The 21,409-nt window shown below is 35.4% G+C and overlaps 1 protein-coding gene across 3 annotated transcripts; it reads left to right on the top strand.

Moving 5' to 3' along the window:
• The first annotated feature begins 5 nt into the window (after nt 1-5).
• Nucleotides 6-19,289, top strand: LOC111603477 (serine/threonine-protein phosphatase 2A 56 kDa regulatory subunit epsilon isoform). 3 transcript variants are annotated; one of them, XM_030225798.1, is made up of 9 exons: nt 7-252; nt 14,666-15,060; nt 15,764-16,507; nt 16,583-16,782; nt 17,240-17,434; nt 17,495-17,685; nt 17,749-18,082; nt 18,149-18,378; nt 18,445-19,289. In XM_030225798.1, the coding sequence occupies exons 3-9, from the start codon at nt 16,369-16,371 to the stop codon at nt 18,722-18,724; spliced, it is 1,569 nt and encodes a 522-aa protein (XP_030081658.1). In that variant the 5' UTR covers nt 7-252; nt 14,666-15,060; nt 15,764-16,368; the 3' UTR covers nt 18,725-19,289. The 3 variants fall into 3 exon arrangements, with proteins under 3 accessions (XP_023176835.1, XP_030081658.1, XP_023176834.1); XM_023321066.2 differs by lacking the exon at nt 7-252 and adding an exon at nt 1,213-1,229 and having other exon boundaries at nt 14,880-15,060; XM_023321067.2 differs by lacking the exon at nt 14,666-15,060 and having other exon boundaries at nt 6-252.
• Nucleotides 19,290-21,409: the final 2,120 nt, after the last annotated feature.

The raw sequence follows: 21,409 nt of genomic DNA, 5'->3' as shown, positions 1-21,409 counted from the left end.
TTTAATTAATATAAAACGTGGTGTCCTAACATAGATCAAATTATTGCAGCAAGCCTATTGCTTATCCGGACAATATTGTCAGGAATGTGCTAAAATTATATAAAAAATTTGAAGTAAGCAAATAAGGCAAAATAACTGTGCCCTGTGTTCAAATTCTGTGAGCGAGTGGGAGCGAAAGAGCAAAGAGAGTACGCGCAGTATCACACTCACGCTCAAGCATAAGCACGGGAGAGCGGAAAACAATCATTTGTGGTGAGTGTTGTTGTTGTTGTTGCCAGGATGATATTTAAACATTTTTATTTGCGGACCGGCTTAAATTTAACTGTAACAAATTCGCTGAAAGCTAATTTAATAACTATTTGACCATTTGACGTGCTATTTTTAGAGTAATACATGCTTAAGTGTTTTCCTTTCTATTTTCTGCAATTTTTCTTCTGTTTTAAGCGAACGAAAAGTGTTTCATATGCATGTACAGATGTTATTTCATTGCAAACTCACCACACCCATACTGGTGAGCAATTTGGAGCTCGCTCACTATATATAAATATGTATATGTGTGTTTGTGCTAGTGTTAGTGATTCACAAAAGCAACAACCCCAACATATTATCTCTACTACAAATTTTTGCTACTTTTACTATACAGCAACAACAAGAGAAACGCGATTGCAGCTGCTTCAGCTGCTGTTGCTGTTTCTTGTACTTCTTCACCTGTCGTCGGCATCAGTGTTGCCGCATTGAATAAAAAATAAAGAACTGATGTAGCTGCCGCTTATTACGGTTCTTTTTCTTTCGTTCTTTTTTTACTCTGTCTGTTCTTCGTTTGCCAAGTGCTCTTTCTATTTCTTGTGTCTTTGCTTTGGTCTCCGTTTCGTGATGTAGAGCTCTCGAGCTTTAGGGGAGACACATATAATCATACACACATACACACACTTACATATTCATACATACACACACGCATACGCTCCCAAATACATGCATACAGAAGCAGCAGCAGAGAGCGCAAACCGAAAAAAAAACGACTTTCTTTGTGCCGCAGCAGCAGCGGCGCCAGCGGCAGCGATGTCGCCGTCGTTTTAGTTGCCGTACGTCGCTGTCGTCGTCGGTTGGGCGCAAGAAAACCGAGTGCTTAGAAGCATATTAAAGAAAAGAAAAGAAGAAGAAAAAACTGTTAAAGCTAAACATATTTTGCAAATATCAATATCTACAACTAAATGCAATTAAATGTATAAGTATGTGTGTCCACTAAAATACCTATACACATAATTACAAACGGAATACATACACACATACACACTTATGCTAATGCACGTAATGGGCCGGCGGCAACAATTGAATTTCGTTTGTGCTTTCAATACATATATACATATGTTGTATATATATATATATATGTATATATATGTATATATATATAAATATTTTTTTACTTTTCAAAGTATATTATTTTTAGAATATCGATTTTGTTGGCTACCCGCAGCCAGAGCAAAGCAACCAGCAGCAGCAGCCAACACTATATATATGAGTGTGTATGTGCGAGATTTTCTGTGTACGAGTAAATATCTGTGCGTGTGTGTGTCACAGGCAATAAAGAATGTGTTAAGATTATGAGCATAACTCATATAGACAAATCGTTACCTAACTGCCGTGCAAAAAATATATATATGTACATACAAATATATATATATATATATGTACATATGTACATATATATATAGTGAATAATATTTAAATTGTCTCTTTTTTCAATTCATTCGGCGATCAAAGCAACTGCGTCTCGCTCCTCTCTCGCTCTCTCTCACTGTCTTAGCTGTCATTGCTGCTAGCACACGTCGTCATTCTTATTGGCATTTTTTTGTATTCGTATTTGATTCTTATATTTCACCTACATTATTACCATACACTCGCCAACACACACATGTGAGCGGCAGACACTCAAACAAACACACACACGCACGCTCATAATTCGCTGCTGCTGCTGTGTTTTGCTTTTCGCCATTTGCTTTTAGCATCGCATTCGCTTTAACAAGATCTCTGTGACGACTGCCCTACGCCCACCCGTCGCCGTCGCCTTTACCGTCAACGTTGCCGTTGCCGTTGCCCACGTCGCAGTCGCAGTTGCCGTCGCAGTCGCGCAGTTGCTTTTAATTTACATGTGTTGTTTTGCTGCCGTCTCCCCATACGCACATATACAGATGCAAAAATGAAAAAAGTGCAACTTTATCACTCGGGCGTAAAATTGAAATTTGTGTTATTGTTGTTGTTTTTTTTAACCAAGTAATGACAAAATCATTTTTGCTATGATATATATATTTATATATTACAAATAATTGATTGCAATATACTAAGGTATGTCAAATTATTTATTTACATATAAAATATATGTGGGAGAATGTGGAACGGAAGTATCCACCTGCCCACAGAGGGCGCTCCATTTTTGAGAAGCCATTTGTTCTATTTCCGTTTAATTCCAATTGGAATACAAAAAGAACGGGTTCTAATTGACTGAGTGACGAACCTGCGCTCGCCCAATTAACAAGTTTCGATTGAGCTGTTACTGAAAACGTGCAGCGCTGCCAGATCCGTACAAAATTTCACACATTTGTGTGAAATGTGCTTGAAATACATTTTGACTGTATGTGCGCACACACTTACACACAGACGCAGCCACAGTCACATTTAGCTATCAATTTATCTATGTCTACTGCGTTTCTTTTTATTTTTATTTATAATAATTACATTCGAAAATATAAAATTTGTATATGTCGTCACATTGAACGTGACTTTAGCTCGCAGGTGTTGACATTAGCAATTGCAAATGATTTTTATTTTTATTGCCTGACTGCGCAATCAATTTGGAAACACATAGAGATGACACTCAAATGATAATTTACATGGGTATATCGATTTTGGTTATATATTCAATATTTGCTGTACAAGTTATTCAATGGTCAATTGAGATAAAATAATAAATAACTATTTTGATTGTGGATTAACTGCTAAGCTTCTCAAGTTTCTCTCTATGTTTTCTCAAACTATGGCTAATTACTAAACTCAGTTCAACATAACTCAAAATCCTTAAATGCCAAAGTGTATAGCCTTAACTAGCTTTAAACTGTTGGCTTTCTATTTTTCTTGCTAGCTTAGCTCTGAATTCTGTAGCAAACGATCCAACTGGGAAAATGTCCAATTGGACATTAATTACCCTAATCTGAGTGCACTGTCTATCTAGATCCATTGAACACTCAAAAAAGTAATTGCAGCTTATGAGGATGATTTCTCTTACTAGTACTATTAATGTAATGTTTGTGTTATTTATTATATGAGTAAATAATATTTTGTATACTATAGAAAACACTTCAAATTTGAAGTGCAAACGCAAACGAGTATTATGCAGTCGGTCTTGCCTGACTGCAATGTTCTTGCTTGTTTTTTTCGTTAGGTTTATATTTGGCTTTAGTTTCGCATTTGTTATTGCTATTTTTATTTCAGCACATTATTTAGTTGTTGTTTTTTGTTTTTGTTTGTTGTACCTGTATTGCGCGCCCGCTCATAAAAAACTCAATTCCCTAAATTCGTAGTCGACCCAATTTTTCATTTCACACTCGTACTTTGTGTTCATGTTTACGCTCAGCCTCTGATTGTATATATACGCACGAGTGTGTCTGTGTGTGTGGGCGTGTGTGTGCACCACATGCAATTCACTTGCGCATATTTCTTTCAACTCCAATACGAGAAATATGCAATTGAATTGCTCTTCACAAATATAAACAACGAAATATGTTCAGAAATGTTCAATAAATTGCAGCTTTATATATATACATACATTTATACATATGTATATGTATCCAGTTACCATTAAATTAATACGCAACACAGTGGAATTTCAATCAGTTTGTTTGTTGTTTGCTTTGCATTAATTGAAAAAGTTTTTATAAATTACACGTAATACGAAAAATATTTAATAGAAATACATTTTTACAAACATTTCATTCTATGTTTTTGTTGTTATTTTGAACGTTGCATTGTGATATATATGAAAAAGGAGCTTATTCCAACTAGAATGTTACTTTTCTCATAGGGCTCTATCAAAATTCCATTTGTAAGCAATTTAAATCCTTCATTAATTATATTTTTGAAGTCTTTTATTAATGCAAAGTAAAAGTAAAACTGCAATGAAACTGATTACAGGGTAACTGCAAGTCGAACCTGCCATACAGTTCATTCGAATTTGATTATTGGCGAATGCAATTTATACAAAAAATCTTTAAATAATATATTGTTTATGTGGTATTTTAAAGAAATGCCTTTCTATGCGCTTTTCAGTTGTATCTTATGTTAACTCAATTAGTGTTGGTGTATAATGTGGGACTACATTATGTGTGTAGATATTCCTCTATATCCAATTGTTGTGGTATGCAGGGTAGCTGCTAGTCGATCATGGTCTTAGTTTAGCCTTGTTTTAATATTGCCTTTGTTGTTCTCTTTAACGCTATATGAAACATGCTAAAAATCAGCTGTCAGACGGACATGCATTAGTGCTATGAAAAGCTATTAGGTGAAACACAGCTACACACACTCTCAGACACCCACACCAACACACACGCACACACAACACAATTAATGACGTTTTTTCTCTACGTTCCGCTCGTGAATTAATTTTAGATGTGGCAGCAATTCGAATACGGAAAATGTAGAAAAATGCTTAAAATATTGCTTCTTTTGGGGCTAATTTAGCCAAAACTTTGCTTCTTCAGCTTCAAGTGCAATTTTTATTTTGAGAATAAATTTCTTAAATTAATATGCGCTTATTTTTAGAATTAATAATTTAAATTTTTGTTCGGATGCCAGCTGCGTGAAATCATGAATGGCCTTCAAATTAAGTGAAAAGAGTGAAAGAGAGAAGCAGAGACTGAGCATGTATATAAGGGTGTGAGGGAGAGCACAGAAGTCAAGTGCAATTGGAATTGAGCTGAAATGATTGAGCAAAGAAAGAAGCTCAGTTTCTTAAATCAAAGAAATTAAATTTAATTAAATTATGCTTAGCATATAGCACATTGGCTGTTAATTAATTTTTTTTTAAATATTTTTTTTTTCCATTGTGATATATTGTGTTTATTTTGCCGGTGCCACGCCTCTGAGGCTTGGCATTGGGCTTCATATCTTATCTAACTCAAATTTTATCTGTCGCATAGGCTTTATGAATTGTGTTCATTAGCTCGCTGGATGGCAGCCACGCCCTCGCAACACCCCCTCATTTGCGTGCTTATCACGATTCAAGAAAATCTTTGTTTAAAAGAAAAAAATACCTGTGCTGAGTCAAAATAGCTTTGATCCACCTGCACAATTTGGTGATTCCAGCCGGCACTGTTAGCATAATCAGATGAGTATTCAGATAATACTGCAACAATTAGAAGGCTGTTGGGCGGACAGACTAATAATGAACACATATGAAACTAACTCTTAGCAACTAGTCCAGTAAAACACAAAGTTAGTTATATACATAGTGTAACTAGACTTTCCACGAAAGGTGGACACTTGGACTTATATTCATATTGCTGTGTGCTGTGTGATCCTAGATATTTCGGATATATGTCTATAAAAGAAGTGTAGAATGGTTGAAATAGCAGCATTACATAGGCCTCAGGTATTGCCTGGCTAGAGGATTTTTACCTATTAGAGACAATTCAGAAATCATGATAATAACTCAGTAACGGAAGACAATGCACCATGATACAAAGATAAGAGCTATTTACATATATATATTTATAATATATATATATACAAAATATCCCATACTATTTTGCCATAAAATCATTTGCAAGTTAGCATTTATGTTGCTATATGCCATATATATGCATATGCAGATAATATATATATATAGTCTAACCAAATGTTATCCGTGATTTATAGCGCCGCAGCACATATAAAAAGCGAACCATCAAAAGTTGATTACGGAGCGAATAAATATAGATAAAAGGTTACAATATTCATACATATATATGGCATATATAGAATATATATAGTATATATTCTAATATATAAATTTTGTGTATATAGACAGACAAGACAAGTTGGCTAGCCCCTCACCTATTGCGAAATTTGCAAGCGATAAGGCAAGCTTTTGTGATATAGTTTATATACTGTAGATTGGCGCGTGTTCTGAAACGAATTTTGCATTTTATATTCTCCGAATTTATTGTTATTGTTGGTGTTGTTGTTGTTGCTGCTGTTGCCGCTGCTGCTGCTGATGTTGTTTGTCATTTTTAATTAGTCAAACATTGCTGCTCTCTGTCTTTATGGCAGCGACTGTTTGAGGGGTTCATGTTTTTCTTCTTCATTGTTTAATTAAATTGAAAAATTTTTTACTGATATTAGCTTTTGTCTTTTGACTTCTGCGCCTTCTTAATGTCCCGTAGTGAACAAAAGCAAGGTATAATGAACGAGTTGTTTGTCATTAATAAGAAATTGAAAAAGTTAGCTTTGTGCCCTAAATTCCTTACTCTGCGAGTTTTATAACTAGAAGGAGGATGTTTTTTTTTTTCAAGAATTTATTTGAAAAACTCCTAAAGAATATTCTCCCTTCCCTTCTTGATTGAGCACCTCCCATTTGTAAATGTTGCCCAACTAATCGATTTTCATGTAATGTTAGTTAATTTAATGTTAGTTTTCAAGTTTGATGTTGGTACTCTCTCTTTTTTTCTATCATTCTGATTGTTTGTCAATGTCTCTCGCTCGGTGTGCCTCGCTCACAGTCTCTCTTTATCTCGCAAGCTCCGCCTCCCTCATTCTCTCTTTCCTGCTTACTCTCAGGCCCTATTATTATTTTATGCGATATTCATTTACATTTGTAAACATAAGTTAACTGTTTACTACATATTTTGCTGTATTTATTGTATTTTATTTTTCTCTATCGCCTTTCTTTGTGACTTCCATTAATTAGAATAGGGCGCCAACGCGTTTGCATCTTATTCTTTGAGAACAATAAACTAAAAATTCTATTCAACCACTTTTAATTAAAGTGTCTTTGCTAAGTAAAGCCTGAATATACACACAGCGAAGTTATAACTTTTTTAACTTAGCTGGGTTAAAAGAGAGAAGAAACTTTTTAAATTGATGTGTTATAACATTGAAAGACAGGGTATCTACTCGTCGGCATTAGGTATTAGTTGCTATCGCCTTTTCGTTTTGCTTACAGTTGAAGGATTTCGTCATTTGCTTAGCTGTTGGCCTAACCAATTATGTTTTATTTAATATGGCATGCCACATAAGACACAACACGTCAATTGAATTGAGGCTGATGCAATTGCTGTTGTTGTTGTCGTTTGCTTTCACTTTTATTTATATAAGCAGGTGATAATTGTTGAAGACTTTGGGTCTAAAGTTATTATTGCAATTACTTAATTCTGACGAAAGCTTCTGATTGTGTTTGCTTATAATTAGAATGGCGGGGTAGCTTTTCACCTTTAAATAGAAATTTCTGCGTTTAGCGTTGCTATTTTTATGATGATTTTCCCTCTAACTGTGGCTGCCACGTTGCGTGTCCTTTATCCATGTCGTTGACTATTTTGTTGCGCCGCTTTTAATTGCCATTAGTCAGAAGCAGCCTGCGTCAATTTGTGGCATAAGCCCTGAACTGAATTGAAATTATCAATAAATTGAAATTGTTTGTCACAAAAGGAGAAAAACAGAGACAGAGCAATGGAGGGAAAGAGAGGGAGATAGAGAACGGTAGAAATTGCATATTTGCTGCTGCTGAGAATGTCCTTGCTGATAAAGCCCTAAAGCTAATAGAACGGGTGATGAATATGAGAACTATTGACTATTTTCTGTGCTGAATTTATACTTTTATAGCCTTCATAGCAGTGGGTCTTATTTGTAGTTTGAAGGCACATGTGACAGTTTGTTTGGAGAATGAAAATGAATCAATCTAGAAATGGAAGACTGCTATACCATGGGAGACTGGGATTGAGATATTCAAGAGACTGATAGTGATACAGAGATATTCTTATCCCGTTGTCATGCCAATGTTTCCCACATTCCAAATGATAGCAAGAGGTATCAAAAAACTTTAATAACTAGAATAGAAACTTAATAACTAGAAATTTCAATCTTTGAGATGCAAATAAAAAGTTATAGTAGAAGAAGCAATTAATAACTCTTATACAAAGGAACTAACAAGTGTATGTTGACGTGGACTTCTAACCTTGATTATGAATATATATGTGTATATATTCATTCTTCATCCTTTTATATTGCTCCTTATACTGTATGAGCTAGACATTTTTAAATTTTTAGACACAAAACAAAATTTTAGAAACAATATTATAAAGTTTTTGTAACTCAGCAAATATTGAGCGAAGTAGAAGAACTTTACGTTTATTGACGACTTAACAGTTACAATTTATATATATGGTATATATATTCGTAACAAAAATATATTTAAATTATTCAGCTAATACTTTGAACCATTTAATTAAAGCTTTGAATCTTAACTAAATGCTCAGTTTTACGCCAACTAAAATGCAACAACTGACCTAATTCCCATGAAGAAAGGGGAGATATATGTTGTGAGACTTGTGCATGCCTACGTATATATATATGTATATATATATATATGTGTGTGTATGCTCTGAGCTGTCTAAAAAAAGGAAACCAAAACAAATAAAAAATGCAGCCCCCGCAAATGTCGAGTGACGGCTGCGAGCCCCAAAAACCTCTGAATGTGAAAAAATGTAGGCAAAGCAGGCAGCGCATGCAGACCAACAGCGAACACCCATCCACCCACACAGACACACACATGCACAGCCAGGCCAAAACTGTCACTGCAGCTCACTCTGGACATTTTCCTCAGTTGCTCCTTCTCTATCTCTCTCTCTCTCTCTCTTGGTATCTGCCTCCCTCTCACTTATTTGCAATGGGTTGTTGTTCGTTCGCCTTGAGGCACGCACACACACTTATACATTGTGGAAAAACTTTCGATTCATCGGATGCAGTTGCAGCATTCATTTTGCACAGCTTAAGCGTAGGGCGATGGCTAAGGAAGGGGAAAAGGGGGAGAGCGGGTGGTATAAGGGTGCGCAGCTGCTGCTGCTGCTGCTGCTGAATTCTTATAAAACTTATTGTTCCATTTCCTTTCACTTTATGCAAATTTAACAGCGCATTATTCTGCTACACACATGCAGACACAGCTACAGTGCGCGGTCGCTAATTAGAATGCTTATACTCTACCAACTTAACGCAATAAATAGATAGTTACTGCTATATATGAGCTATCCCGCTATCATTTAAACATTAATGACAGTTTTTTCAAAAGCTGCCATATACGAGTCATCACTGTACTTCCATTTGCATATTGCATACAAAATCATCTTTTTGCTGTCCCTGCTCCGTAGCAAGTTGTTGTGCGACATGCGACTGATTTGATTGATTTCATTTAATGACCGCCTTAAGCTCACAGAATCGATGCTGCGGATGAGGGATGCACGCTCAGTGATCAAATGTTCCTAAAAGGTCAAGGTCAACACGCTAGCCTTAGCTTTAGTCGAACTGAAGCAACAGTAAATCGTTTATAAATATAACTCTCACAGCTCAGGGCTATTTAGCCGGACAAATCGGATAACAAATAACATGTGAAGTACTTACCACACCCCCACTCGTTACCTCCCTGCCGCCCCATCCCCCTCGTCTGTCTCTTCCTGCTGTCAATTTCAATGGAATTGCAGCTCTTGACGCATTTTCACATTTTACACGCGCATTTTCCTTTGTGCAATTTACTTGCTGGTGGACGGATGCAACACGCAAGGCGTTTGCCACGCCTCGTTGCCAAGTTACTTGTGAAACGCCCCTGAACTCTTGTCAGGATTTGCCATGTGCCAAGTGCAAGCGTGTGTACCATACATGTGTGTGTGTGTTTGTGTGCCATATGTGTGTGTATTTGTATGTGTGCCACATGCGCTAAGGAAACGTGCACAAAATATTACTGCGTAGTTTATAGCTGCTTTTACAAACCAACCCCACACTGAGACCCCTCACCCAGCTCCTACCCCTTCCAGCAGCCAAGAGCCAATTTCTTGAGACATGATTTCCAAGTACGCAGCTAGCCAAGCAAATAAACAGTGCGCAATTTGTCGCGAGTGTGGCGCACAAACAAAAAAAACAAAAACAAAACAGAAGAGATAAAACCCCACTTGAATTAAGCATAATTAAAGAGTATAATACACGTGTTTCCCTGTAAGAAAGTTTTTCCCTTCGATGCAAAATATATAAAAACTAAATTTGATAAATAACAATAATAAATAATAATGGAAATAATATTAAAATCTTTAATGATAATAATAATAATGGCTATATAGCACAAACCATATTGTTTTGTATTAATTATTAAGCGTGGCTTAAGTACCACAAAAGAGTAGAAGTTAATACACAGAGTTTGGATACGTCGCTTCCCTTGCTCATGAAACTGCGCAGAATGCAGAGAGCTTATTTTAAGCGTAGAATGGTTAGAAAGCAGCTCTGCGCAGGAATCAAGGTATCTCCAAGTCGAGCACTCTCGACTAGAGTAACGTTGCTTGCAAGATATTTTGATATAAATCGCATTTAAGCTGAAATAATATATAAGAAAACATGTCATAAGTCAGACTTCGTAATTGTTTAGAGAATAGTCAAACTTTCTTTTAGAATTCCGAATATTAATTATCACATATTTTGTTGTTATCAAAAATGTAATTCCTATGTAAAACACATTCATATATATGTGTAGTATATATACTAAAGGGTTTTGAAAAAAAAAAAAACGCAAAAAAGCGAATCAAACGAACATTTCAAAAGCAATTGAAAAATAATAAAAACACAAAACTCGTTGATTTCCATTGACGTTTTCAGTGTCAACGGCAACAACTCGAACACCAACAAATGAAATAGCAAAAATAGCAACAATAACAACGCTAAACAGAAATGAAAATAAGAACGAATGCGCAACAGAAAACGCAATCAAATCAAAATTAAGCAATGAAAAATAAATATTCATTAAATATTTGCGCTGTGTGCGTGTGTGTGTGTGTGCGTGAAAATAATAATAAGTTAGAAAAGCGAAACTGATGAAGGGTCCATATAACAAAGCAGACACTTGGAAATAGGTGTGGACAGAAGGTGGAACAGTAGGTGGCAATGGTAGAACAGGATAGCTGAGGTCTTTTGCATATTGATGATAGCTAAAGTTGACAGTTGGCAAAATTGTAGGCAGTTGCAATATTTATATATCGATTATGCATGGAAAATCAATAGACACGCGCCAAGCAAACGGACACAGAGGCAACGAGACAGAGAGAGAGAGAGAGAGGGAGGTTTCAATAGAGAGAGAGAGGTAGGGGGAGGTAGAGATAGGCCATCATCGGTTGGTTGGTTGGGCGGGTTTGCTTGGCTTAGTCATTAGCGACGCCAACGATGACGGCTAAAAGAAAATCTTGAAAAATGCTATGACACAAACACACACACCCAAACAAACAACAACAACAACATTAGCAAAGCTGTCTCATTATTTTGGTTTTCCTTCTACTTCTTCTATGCCCTGTATATATTTTTTGTGTGTGCGCCTAATAAAGTCATAAGGTCAGACGCTCAGAGAGTAACAAAAAACAACAACAACAACAATAAAAGCAACTGTACAACATGCACGAATTAGACGACATATTGTTGACCGCGTTCTCATCCAATGGGCAGGGCAACCAACCAACCAGGCAGGCAGACAGGCAGATAGACAGACAGAACGACAGTCAGTCAGCAAACTAGACAGATAGACAGTCAGATTAGTCAGCATATAGCTCTATATAGTCAGGCGAGCGTTAAAATGAGAATGACTATCAAGGTGGCAAGTACTTGAACTCTATGCAAAGGCATCGAACAACTCTTGAGAACTTAGTATACTCCATTTAATCTAAAATTGCTTGAATCAAGCAATGATTATTCATGTAAAATGAATGCACAATGATTCATAATTTCATTTAATCAGATTTGATTGACGATTGAATCAACAATTCACTTAACGTAGCGGAAAATGGGTGAGAGTATAACTTGAATAAAGCAACTTAATAGCATATATATTACTAATAAATTAAAGCATATATAAAATCTAAATTTCAATCAAAATACAATATAATATAACAAAAAAAATTTTTTTTTTAAATATAAATAACAATCAAATAAAATACAATAATAAAAAGTATAAATAGTAAAAATGTAATTACTTAAGTATGGCTTGCTTATACATATAATATAAACAAACTATCTAAAATATCTGTGAAATTTTTGTTAGTCATCTAAATTAGTCGGATAAATTTCAAAAATGTATTTTTTTATACATAGTTAAATGTTTTTGTAACTTGTATGTGCGTTGCTGTTGCTCTACATTTTGGGCTTGCCCCAAGGCAACATTTAAGTTGTTTTCTTTTTTTTGGTGTTATTTTCCATTCCATGTGTGTGTGTGTGAAAATAACATAATAATAGCGAACTCCCCACTCGCTGTATGCCCCTTAATAGTATTCGTAATTGTGTCCCCAGCTGTCGCTGGTACCGTTAACTTGCTTGGTTTCCTTTTCATTTTCATTTCACTTATATTAAATCTCCGGTTGAGTGTGGTGCGTGCGGCTCTCTCCTTCTGTATGTGTGCAGACCACGCCCACATTATACGAAAATTAATTGAATCAACTTTGTGTAAAATGCATTTAATATTTTGCAAACATGCAGCCGCTCCAACGCTCTCTCTCTCTCTCTTTGTCTCACTCTTTCTTTTGCACACATGCACTTTGATATATTCACCTATACATATTTATATATATATTCATATACATCAGCTATAAATGAGAATCCTTACAATGGCCCATACAGACAACAGCTATGCAAACTCAGCTGTAACATTTCGAACAATTCGAGCTGCTGATAGCTTTTGTAAAGCAGGGGCTTTATATGAAGAGAGAGGCGTGGCGTTTGTACAGTTCCGGCCAGCAGTGAAACTTGGTCGTTTGTCAATGAGAATCAAGTCGCCCACGTTGCCTTGCCTGGTCTCACCACAACATTTCCATTTTCCAAACACCCAACAGCTGTCGCTAGTCGAAGTCAAAGTCGATCGCAATTTAACTCGACGACACTCATACGCCCTGTATAACAATTGCAACTAGCTTCCTCGCCTTCTTTCCCACTCTCTATCTGTCTCTATGTGTGTGATTGACGTGTTTCACATGTTTCTACTGGGGTTTCACCCACTTGAAATGCAGTTCTCTGTGTGTCGTTCTTAAGCAAACACAAAGATGCAAATATTTATATATATGTAGATTCCCTAGGCGAAAACTAGACAAGGGCTAAATGACATTGTCTAAACTCTGTTAATAGCTAAAACTCATTAAAAGGTTCCTATATATATTGTCTCAGAGTGTGCTCTTATATACTGTACTTTAAATGTCCGACTCTAGCCACTTTTAATAAAGTTTGCTTATTTAGTAAAATGCCCGGGTTGTATCTAAGGAAAGCTTTATATATTTACAAATGTTTATTATTATCTGCCCAGATTTAATAACCCAATTAACAAGAAAACACGAAAAATGTTCTACTTGAAATGTATATTTATAAAGTCAGACAGAAAAATATGACTATTCGAGTCGTTCAGTTTGTAATATAATATAATTACGATATGACAAAGTCTATTGAACTTGCATTAGCGGTTAGTATAGAGCAATAGTAATCTAGCTTTTTATAGCTTTATTACGGCTGTAATTCTGTGAGGCTCAGCGCTGCTACGTCTAGCTGCAGCATGAAATCAAATCAAATCAACGCGATGTTAAATTAAATTTGTAAAGTGCAAATTGCATTCGGCAGTAAAAGTTGAGTCAACTGCGGTTTGTTTTTACTAGTGCCTGTGGGATTAGATACAGTGAAGGCTCAACTAAGCGAACATGTGATTGATTTTGATATTTAATAGTTGAGAAAAATAATAATAGGAACTAAATAAGTTCTTTCCTCTCTATTTATATGATAAATTAAAAACTTTATGAATAAAGTTAGGCCATAGAGAAAAAAGTTAACATTTTCACTCACAATTTATGCACTGAAAAAAGCTCTTGCATGATTTTTTTTTTTGTATTTTTAGCGAATCAACTTGAAAGACAACTAAGAGGCAAAGCTCTGATTTTGCCTCTTATCTATATGGCAAAAGCATTAAGTGGAGAAACGCCAAGCATTTTGATTAGATAACAAACAATAATAATAAAAAAACTGATAATTATACTCGTTTACAAAATGAATAGGAGTATATTGGTTTTTGGGCAATATTCGTTTGGTCATTTTGTTGCTAGAGACTTAAATGAAAATTATATGAATACGCCTCTTAAGGGGCGTGGAAGTTAGAGTTGCAGTCAACAAATTTTCCAGGTTGTTCAGTGTTAATAACCTCTATAGATAAACCCATAAATAAAGTAGCTGGCATATCCAAAACTATCAATTGTAAAGCTGCTTTCGATTCATTAAAGAGTATTAATGCGGTTGGTTGCACCCAAATGCAATATTTTTCGTTGCTCAATGTTATCAAACGACATTTTTGTGTTCGATCGATTTTGTTTTTTTTTTAATTGTAAAATTTTCATATGATTTAATGTCGTTCTTCTTCTCCTTTCAATTGCAGTGCATGTGATGCCAAAAATAATACAAACTTTCAACTAAAAGAAAAATCTTGCTGAAGCAAGGCGCGTACACACACACACACACACGCACACACACACACAACCATACACACACAGTGCGTGAGAGCGAGTGCGAGAATATGTGATCAGTGTTTGTTTTTCTTGATAGCAAATTCTACATTAGTCTCTCTCTCTCACACACACACATACACACAGATAGACAGACAGAATCGAATTGATGTGCCATTCAGAGCAGCAAGCAACATAGAAGCTAAGCGAGTATTACAACAGCAACAACAACCACAATAAGGCGCATGTAGTAAATGCAACAATCCCTCCATTGAACAAAAAGAAGAAGAAAGAACGCAAAACGAAGCAACACAGAAATCAAACACAGGTGAGTTGCAGGTATTAGGTGTTCAATTAGCCATCCATAATTCCAGTTGAGAATTGCTTGGTTCATTTTTTAAAGATAAATTGTTATATGTCAAGATGTGTGTCAGAATTGTTAAATTTTCAATGAATTTCAGGTTTATTTGCTGTGCATTCACTGTCAATCAACCGCATAATCGATCAGTCTAGTATTTAAATTGTCTATTTATTAGGGTGTCATTTAGTCAGTCAGTTTGTCAATTAATCTTTCAATGTGTAAGTGAATCAGCAGATCAACCAGGCTGTGCATCAAACATTTGTTCAATCAATCATCCTTCCGAATATGTAAATACACTGTGTGCAGTCAATCGATCAATCAGCCAGTCAAGTAAGCTGTTAATCTCTGCAAATGGGTTATATAATTGTCATAGACAAGTAGTCAATCAACTGATCTTCTTCAGCCAGTTAAGCAAGCTTATTGAAATCGTCAATCAATTTATTTCTCAGTCAATCAAGAAAGCTGGTGATCTGTTAGTGAAAGTCTTCCATCAGTCACTCGATTAAGTTCTGTCAGTATACCAAAACATTCTATCAATCTGCTTATTGACATGTCCATCAATCACTCAATCAAACTTTTGGTAAAACCATTTTTAAGTCAATTGGCAAGTTAATCATGCAATCCGTTAGCACAAAAACGTTTTAATAAACACTTAATTTTTGTCTTGCAGTGTAACGAATTTAAAACAAGAACGGCAACAAGGAAACAAGTTGCACGCAGCAACAGCTACAACAACATCAATCGAACGTTCTATTTGAATAGGCTTAACGCATATTAAATGCCAAGATAAGTCGTTATCGCTTCAACACCGCCATCAACATAACACAGCAACTGCAACATCAACATCAACAACAGCAACAACAACTCAAGGAAGAGTCCAGCATACCGTTCAAGAATCGGAGTCGTAGTCGTGCATTACGTGGCACAAAGGATTGCAAGACGCCAAACTCAACGGCAAAAGTCGCCAACATAACACATAAAATATTTGGCTGGCTACGCAAAACGCGCAACAAGAAACCAGTCGCGATTCTCGGCAGCGGCGGCAGCAGCAGCAGCACCACCACTGATTTCGAGGACGAAGACGAGGACGAGGGCGACGCGGGCGTGGGCGAGGGCGTGGGCGTGGGTGTGGGCGTGGTGAGGCGTGCAACTAGTAGTGCAGCCGAAAATATATCTCAATTGTCAAACGTTGGAACCAAAGCCGGCAAGCTGAATACCACACAGTCAGCCACGGAGACCGCCGCCATCGATACAAACGAACCCAAATCTGAAAAGATGTCATCGGGCACGTTTGTGGATCGAATCGACCCGTTCGCCAAACGTTCGCTCAAAAAGAAGAGTAAAAAAAGTCAAGGTTCCTCGCGCTACAGAAACTCTACAGATGTTGAGCTGCAGCAATTGCCACCACTAAAAGGTGACTAAATAAAGAAAGCAAAGCTTGCAATCCCTCATCCTTTAATTAAATTTTTTTTTATATATTTATTTACAGCTGATTGCTCGAGCCTTGAACAGGAGGAGTTGTTTATACGGAAATTACGTCAGTGTTGCGTATCATTTGACTTTATGGATCCTGTTACGGACTTGAAGGGCAAGGAAATAAAACGTGCTGCTCTCAATGATCTATCCACCTATATAACACATGGTCGCGGCGTGCTTACGGAACCGGTCTATCCCGAAATAATACGCATGGTAAGTAAATGGAATGCAACTATAACTATGTAGACATAGACCAGGAAAAGCAAGTTCCCAATTTGCGCAATGAAAATCTGAACAAATTTATAGATAAGTCTTGAGAATTTAAGTTGTGGACTGTTGTGCCCATTTCCCACAAATTTGTAAATGTATTTCAAATAGTGGAAACTTGTGCTTTGATGTTATTGTTACGCTCTGAAAATTGCATTACGAAAGTTCATGTGGAACAAAAGTTATTCAACAATTCAGTGCCTATAGTAAAGTTCTGCAGTATGCAGAGCGCGTGCTTATGCAATGTTAGTGTAGTTTGAAATTTACTTATGTCTACAAGAAGTGCAGAATGAATTGAAATAACAGCTTGGGGCAGACGGCAGGGTATTACCTAGTCGCGTAGTCCCGACTAGGGCATTCTTAATTGTCTACTAATGAATATTTTCGCCTTTGTTTCATTTAGATTTCTTGCAATTTATTTCGAACATTGCCGCCTAGTGAAAATCCGGATTTCGACCCAGAAGAGGATGATCCAACACTGGAGGCGTCTTGGCCTCATTTGCAGCTGGTATACGAGGTGTTCTTGCGCTTCTTGGAATCGCAAGATTTTCAGGCGACCATTGGCAAACGTGTGATCGATCAAAAGTTTGTGCTGCAGGTAAACTAAACTTGATTTTACATTGATATTATTGTTATTATAATATTATTAAATTTTCAGTTATTGGAGCTGTTCGATTCGGAGGATCCGCGCGAGCGGGACTTTCTGAAGACGGTCTTACATCGCATCTATGGAAAATTCTTAGGCTTACGTGCTTTTATACGAAAACAGATCAATAACATATTCTTGAAATTCATCTATGAGACGGAGCATTTCAATGGCGTTGGCGAACTGCTCGAGATTCTTGGCAGGTAAGGGAAATGCGTAAAATCTCTTGATTTTCTCTTGACTAAAATCAAATCTTTTTTTTACAGCATAATTAACGGCTTTGCTTTGCCATTGAAGGCGGAACATAAACAATTTTTGGTTAAGGTCCTGTTGCCGTTGCACAAAGTCAAATGTTTGTCGCTCTACCATGCACAGCTGGCGTATTGCATTGTACAATTCCTAGAGAAGGATCCATTCCTCACCGAGCCGGTAGTGCGTGGCCTGCTTAAATTTTGGCCCAAAACATGCTCCCAAAAGGAGGTGATGTTCCTGGGTGAAATTGAGGAGATATTGGATGTGATCGATCCGCCACAGTTTGTCAAAATACAGGAGCCGCTGTTCCGTCAGATAGCCAAATGCGTATCGAGTCCACATTTTCAAGTAATTAACTTTAAATATATTCAATTAAATACAAATTAAACAATATGTATTTACTTATCTGCTTAGGTTGCTGAACGTGCTCTATATCTGTGGAATAATGAATATGCAATGTCGCTTATTGAGGAGAACAATCCTGTCATAATGCCCATTATGTTCCCGGCGCTCTATCGCATTAGCAAGGAGCATTGGAATCAAACGATTGTTGCGCTCGTTTACAATGTATTGAAAACGTTTATGGAAATGAATTCAAAGCTATTCGATGAGCTAACATCCAGCTACAAGGCGGAACGGCAAAAGTAACTATTGCTATTCATATATATATATGTGTACACTGAAATAATGATTCGTTTTTGCATTTGCAGGGAAAAGAAACGCGAACGCGATCGTGAGGAGCTATGGAAGAAGCTGCACGAACTCGAATCAAATCGTTCCAGCGGGCGCGCCGCAGGCGGCAGCGCTGCAACAGCGAACAGCGCAACGTCCGCTACGGCGGCGTCAGCTGGTGCTGCGTCGGCGTCGGTGCAGACCCCAAATGTAGCCAACTCTCATCAGCAACAGTCGAATAGCAGCAACAGCGTTGCTGCTGACAATAATCCTGCGACAGCAAATGCAAAAATAAAAACCGAAAAGCCAGACAACTAAACAGATGCAACGCAAAGCGCGCTGGAAACTTATTGATAAATATCAACAATAATAATAACAACAACTGCAACAGGAGTAACAGCAACAGCAAGAACAGCAACAGCAACAATCACAATACAGTTAAATGCAACAACACGAACAACAATAATCACAACACATAAAATGTCAGCCGGCTCACGCACACATACACACACACCCAAACACACACAATCACACACATACACACACCTACACACATCTATATATATATATATAAAATTTAAAAAAAAAATCAAAGAAAATGAATTAAGTATGAAAATTTGTTGAGCTGGCGCTAAATAGTTATAAACAAACAAAATGCAGCTTATGCTAAAAACTTAAAAACAAAATAATATTAATAAATATGAAAACTAAACTAATTTGTATACTCGTTTAACAAGGACACCAAAAGCAAGTCGGCAGGACACGTTGTGAGTTTTGCAAGCGGCGTGGCTAAACTAAATACATGAGAGGAGCGCAACAAAAATTCTACATAATATAATAAACACACACACACATACATATTATAAATACATATAAATATATATATTACAAGAGCAAGCAAAAAAAGTAAAGAAAAAGTAATTATTAATTAGGTTTAAGCTAAAAAGAAAAGTAAAAACGGATTGAATAAAGCGTAAAATCGTTTGTAAGTGAAGCAGAGAAAAGCGAGCCTCAATGTTCGATGATTGTTCAGAACACGCATTGAAAATATTATTAATAAAAATAATAAATATAGATGAAAAATAAAAAAAAAAATTAAATGTGTTGCTAGCCTAGAACAGCTGCCCCAATAGCACACACACATGGACAGACACAACACACACACACACACGCACACACATAAACATACTAAACACTCTAGTTAACGTTTTCTATTGAACGCTCGCGCTCCCCGTGCACACAAGCATTCTAAATGTGTATAAACAAAATACTATAACTATATATATTATGGAAATTTCGGAACATTTCGAAATTCGAGCAGTCTCTGGTATGTGTCCAACTTTCAGCTTAAACATATAGGCAAAAACCCACTGAAAACTTCATTTGTATAAAATGCGTATGCATGCATACACATATATATGCATGTGTGTGTGTGTGTGTGTGTATATTTATATATATATGTAGACTATGCAAAAATAATAATAAAAACTTTGTTACTTATCTTTAAGTGTTGCACATGCCGTCATCAACTTTCAAAAAAGAAATTTAAGTAAAAACTGTTCCGAAACAAGAAAAGTCTAATTCGATAACTGGAAAAAGAAACTATATACATATATAATATATATAGTATATATATATATTTATATCTATAGCGGCATTCATCACAAGCGAAAAGAAAAATAAATTTAAAAACCAACTGAACAACTTTTACATATACATATATAATAATACATCAAATGCTGATCCATATACAAGTCTAATAAATATATATATGGAATGTATGTGTATATGTTTGTGTAGCGTCTCTTGTAAGATTAAAGTTTAAACACATATATGAAACTAAAAACTAAAATTGATTAAAAAAATAAACAAAAATTATGCATTGTATAAAAACACAGTTGTAGGCTAACGAACAATAAAACTAAACTAATAAATAATAAAAGCGAAATAAACATGAAAAAATGAAAGTCAAAGTTAGATTATAGTTCGAACTCATGCAAAACCTTAAACTAGGAAACACACACCAACATTCACAACTTTCGCTCATTTCACATTTCTCACAGTTCACAGTTATGGAATTTGCCTAGAACAGCGGCACGACTAAAATATAAAAAAATAAAAAATAATAAAAATATACAAACTTTCTAAGAAAAACTTTCTAAACTTTTTTTCCAACCCATTTCAACTCTTCTACAAATGCGCACAACTTCTTAAATGTAAATACTAAAAAATAATATAAAAGAAAATAAAATAAATAAAAATAAAAATTTATAAAAATGAATCAATAAATTTCATTTTGCCGCTGTTTTAAAATAAAAACTTATAATAAAAAAAATAAACACTCATCTATGGCACACATATAACAAATTAACATAATCAAAGGCATAATATATATATTAAAAATATATGTATATAAATATCTATATATATATATATATAAATATATATATATATATATATATATATATATATATATATATATATATATATATATATATATTCATTTCATGCCCATTAAAAACTAAAGTATCTAAGCATGCATTAAACAAAAGTTAAAAAATTAAACATACAATACTATATGAATACTATTAACTATATATATATATATGTATATATGTATATGTATATATATGTATTTATATATATAGATAATATATATATATATATATATATATATATATATATATATATGATAAATAAAATTGTGTCTGTGAAACGTAAATTATTATATGCAAAACATATGAAAAGTTAAAAAAAAAAGAAAAGTATGTTTATAAACCTTAAAAGCAAAAAATATGCAAAAACTAAAACGAAAAAAATGAATCTAAGCAAAAAAACAAAACAAAAATATAAAAGAAAAAACTGTGTGTGTATGGAAAGTTTTGCATCTTTATATTAGAGAGTAAATTAACTAAAAACTAAAACATTTCAAAAGCAATAGACTCAAAATGGAAGGAGAATAAGAAAACTCATTTGCTGGCATGTCACATGTTGTTTCGGCTA

This window comes from Drosophila hydei, unplaced genomic scaffold, assembly GCF_003285905.1.
Source record: "Drosophila hydei strain 15085-1641.00,03,60 unplaced genomic scaffold, DhydRS2 tig00008144-arrow-arrow-pilon, whole genome shotgun sequence".
NCBI lineage: Eukaryota > Metazoa > Arthropoda > Insecta > Diptera > Drosophilidae > Drosophila > Drosophila hydei.
This window is presented reverse-complemented; position numbering and strand designations above follow the sequence as displayed.

Excerpts from the sequence above, each read along its gene's own strand:
- LOC111603477 (XM_023321067.2), top strand. The coding sequence starts at position 16,369 with ATGTCATCGGGCACGTTTGTGGATCGAATCGACCCGTTCGCCAAACGT. Across the intron at positions 16,508-16,582 it reads GCAATTGCCACCACTAAAAG|CTGATTGCTCGAGCCTTGAA; the intron begins GTGACTAAATAA and ends ATTTATTTACAG. Across the intron at positions 16,783-17,239 it reads ATCCCGAAATAATACGCATG|ATTTCTTGCAATTTATTTCG; the intron begins GTAAGTAAATGG and ends TGTTTCATTTAG.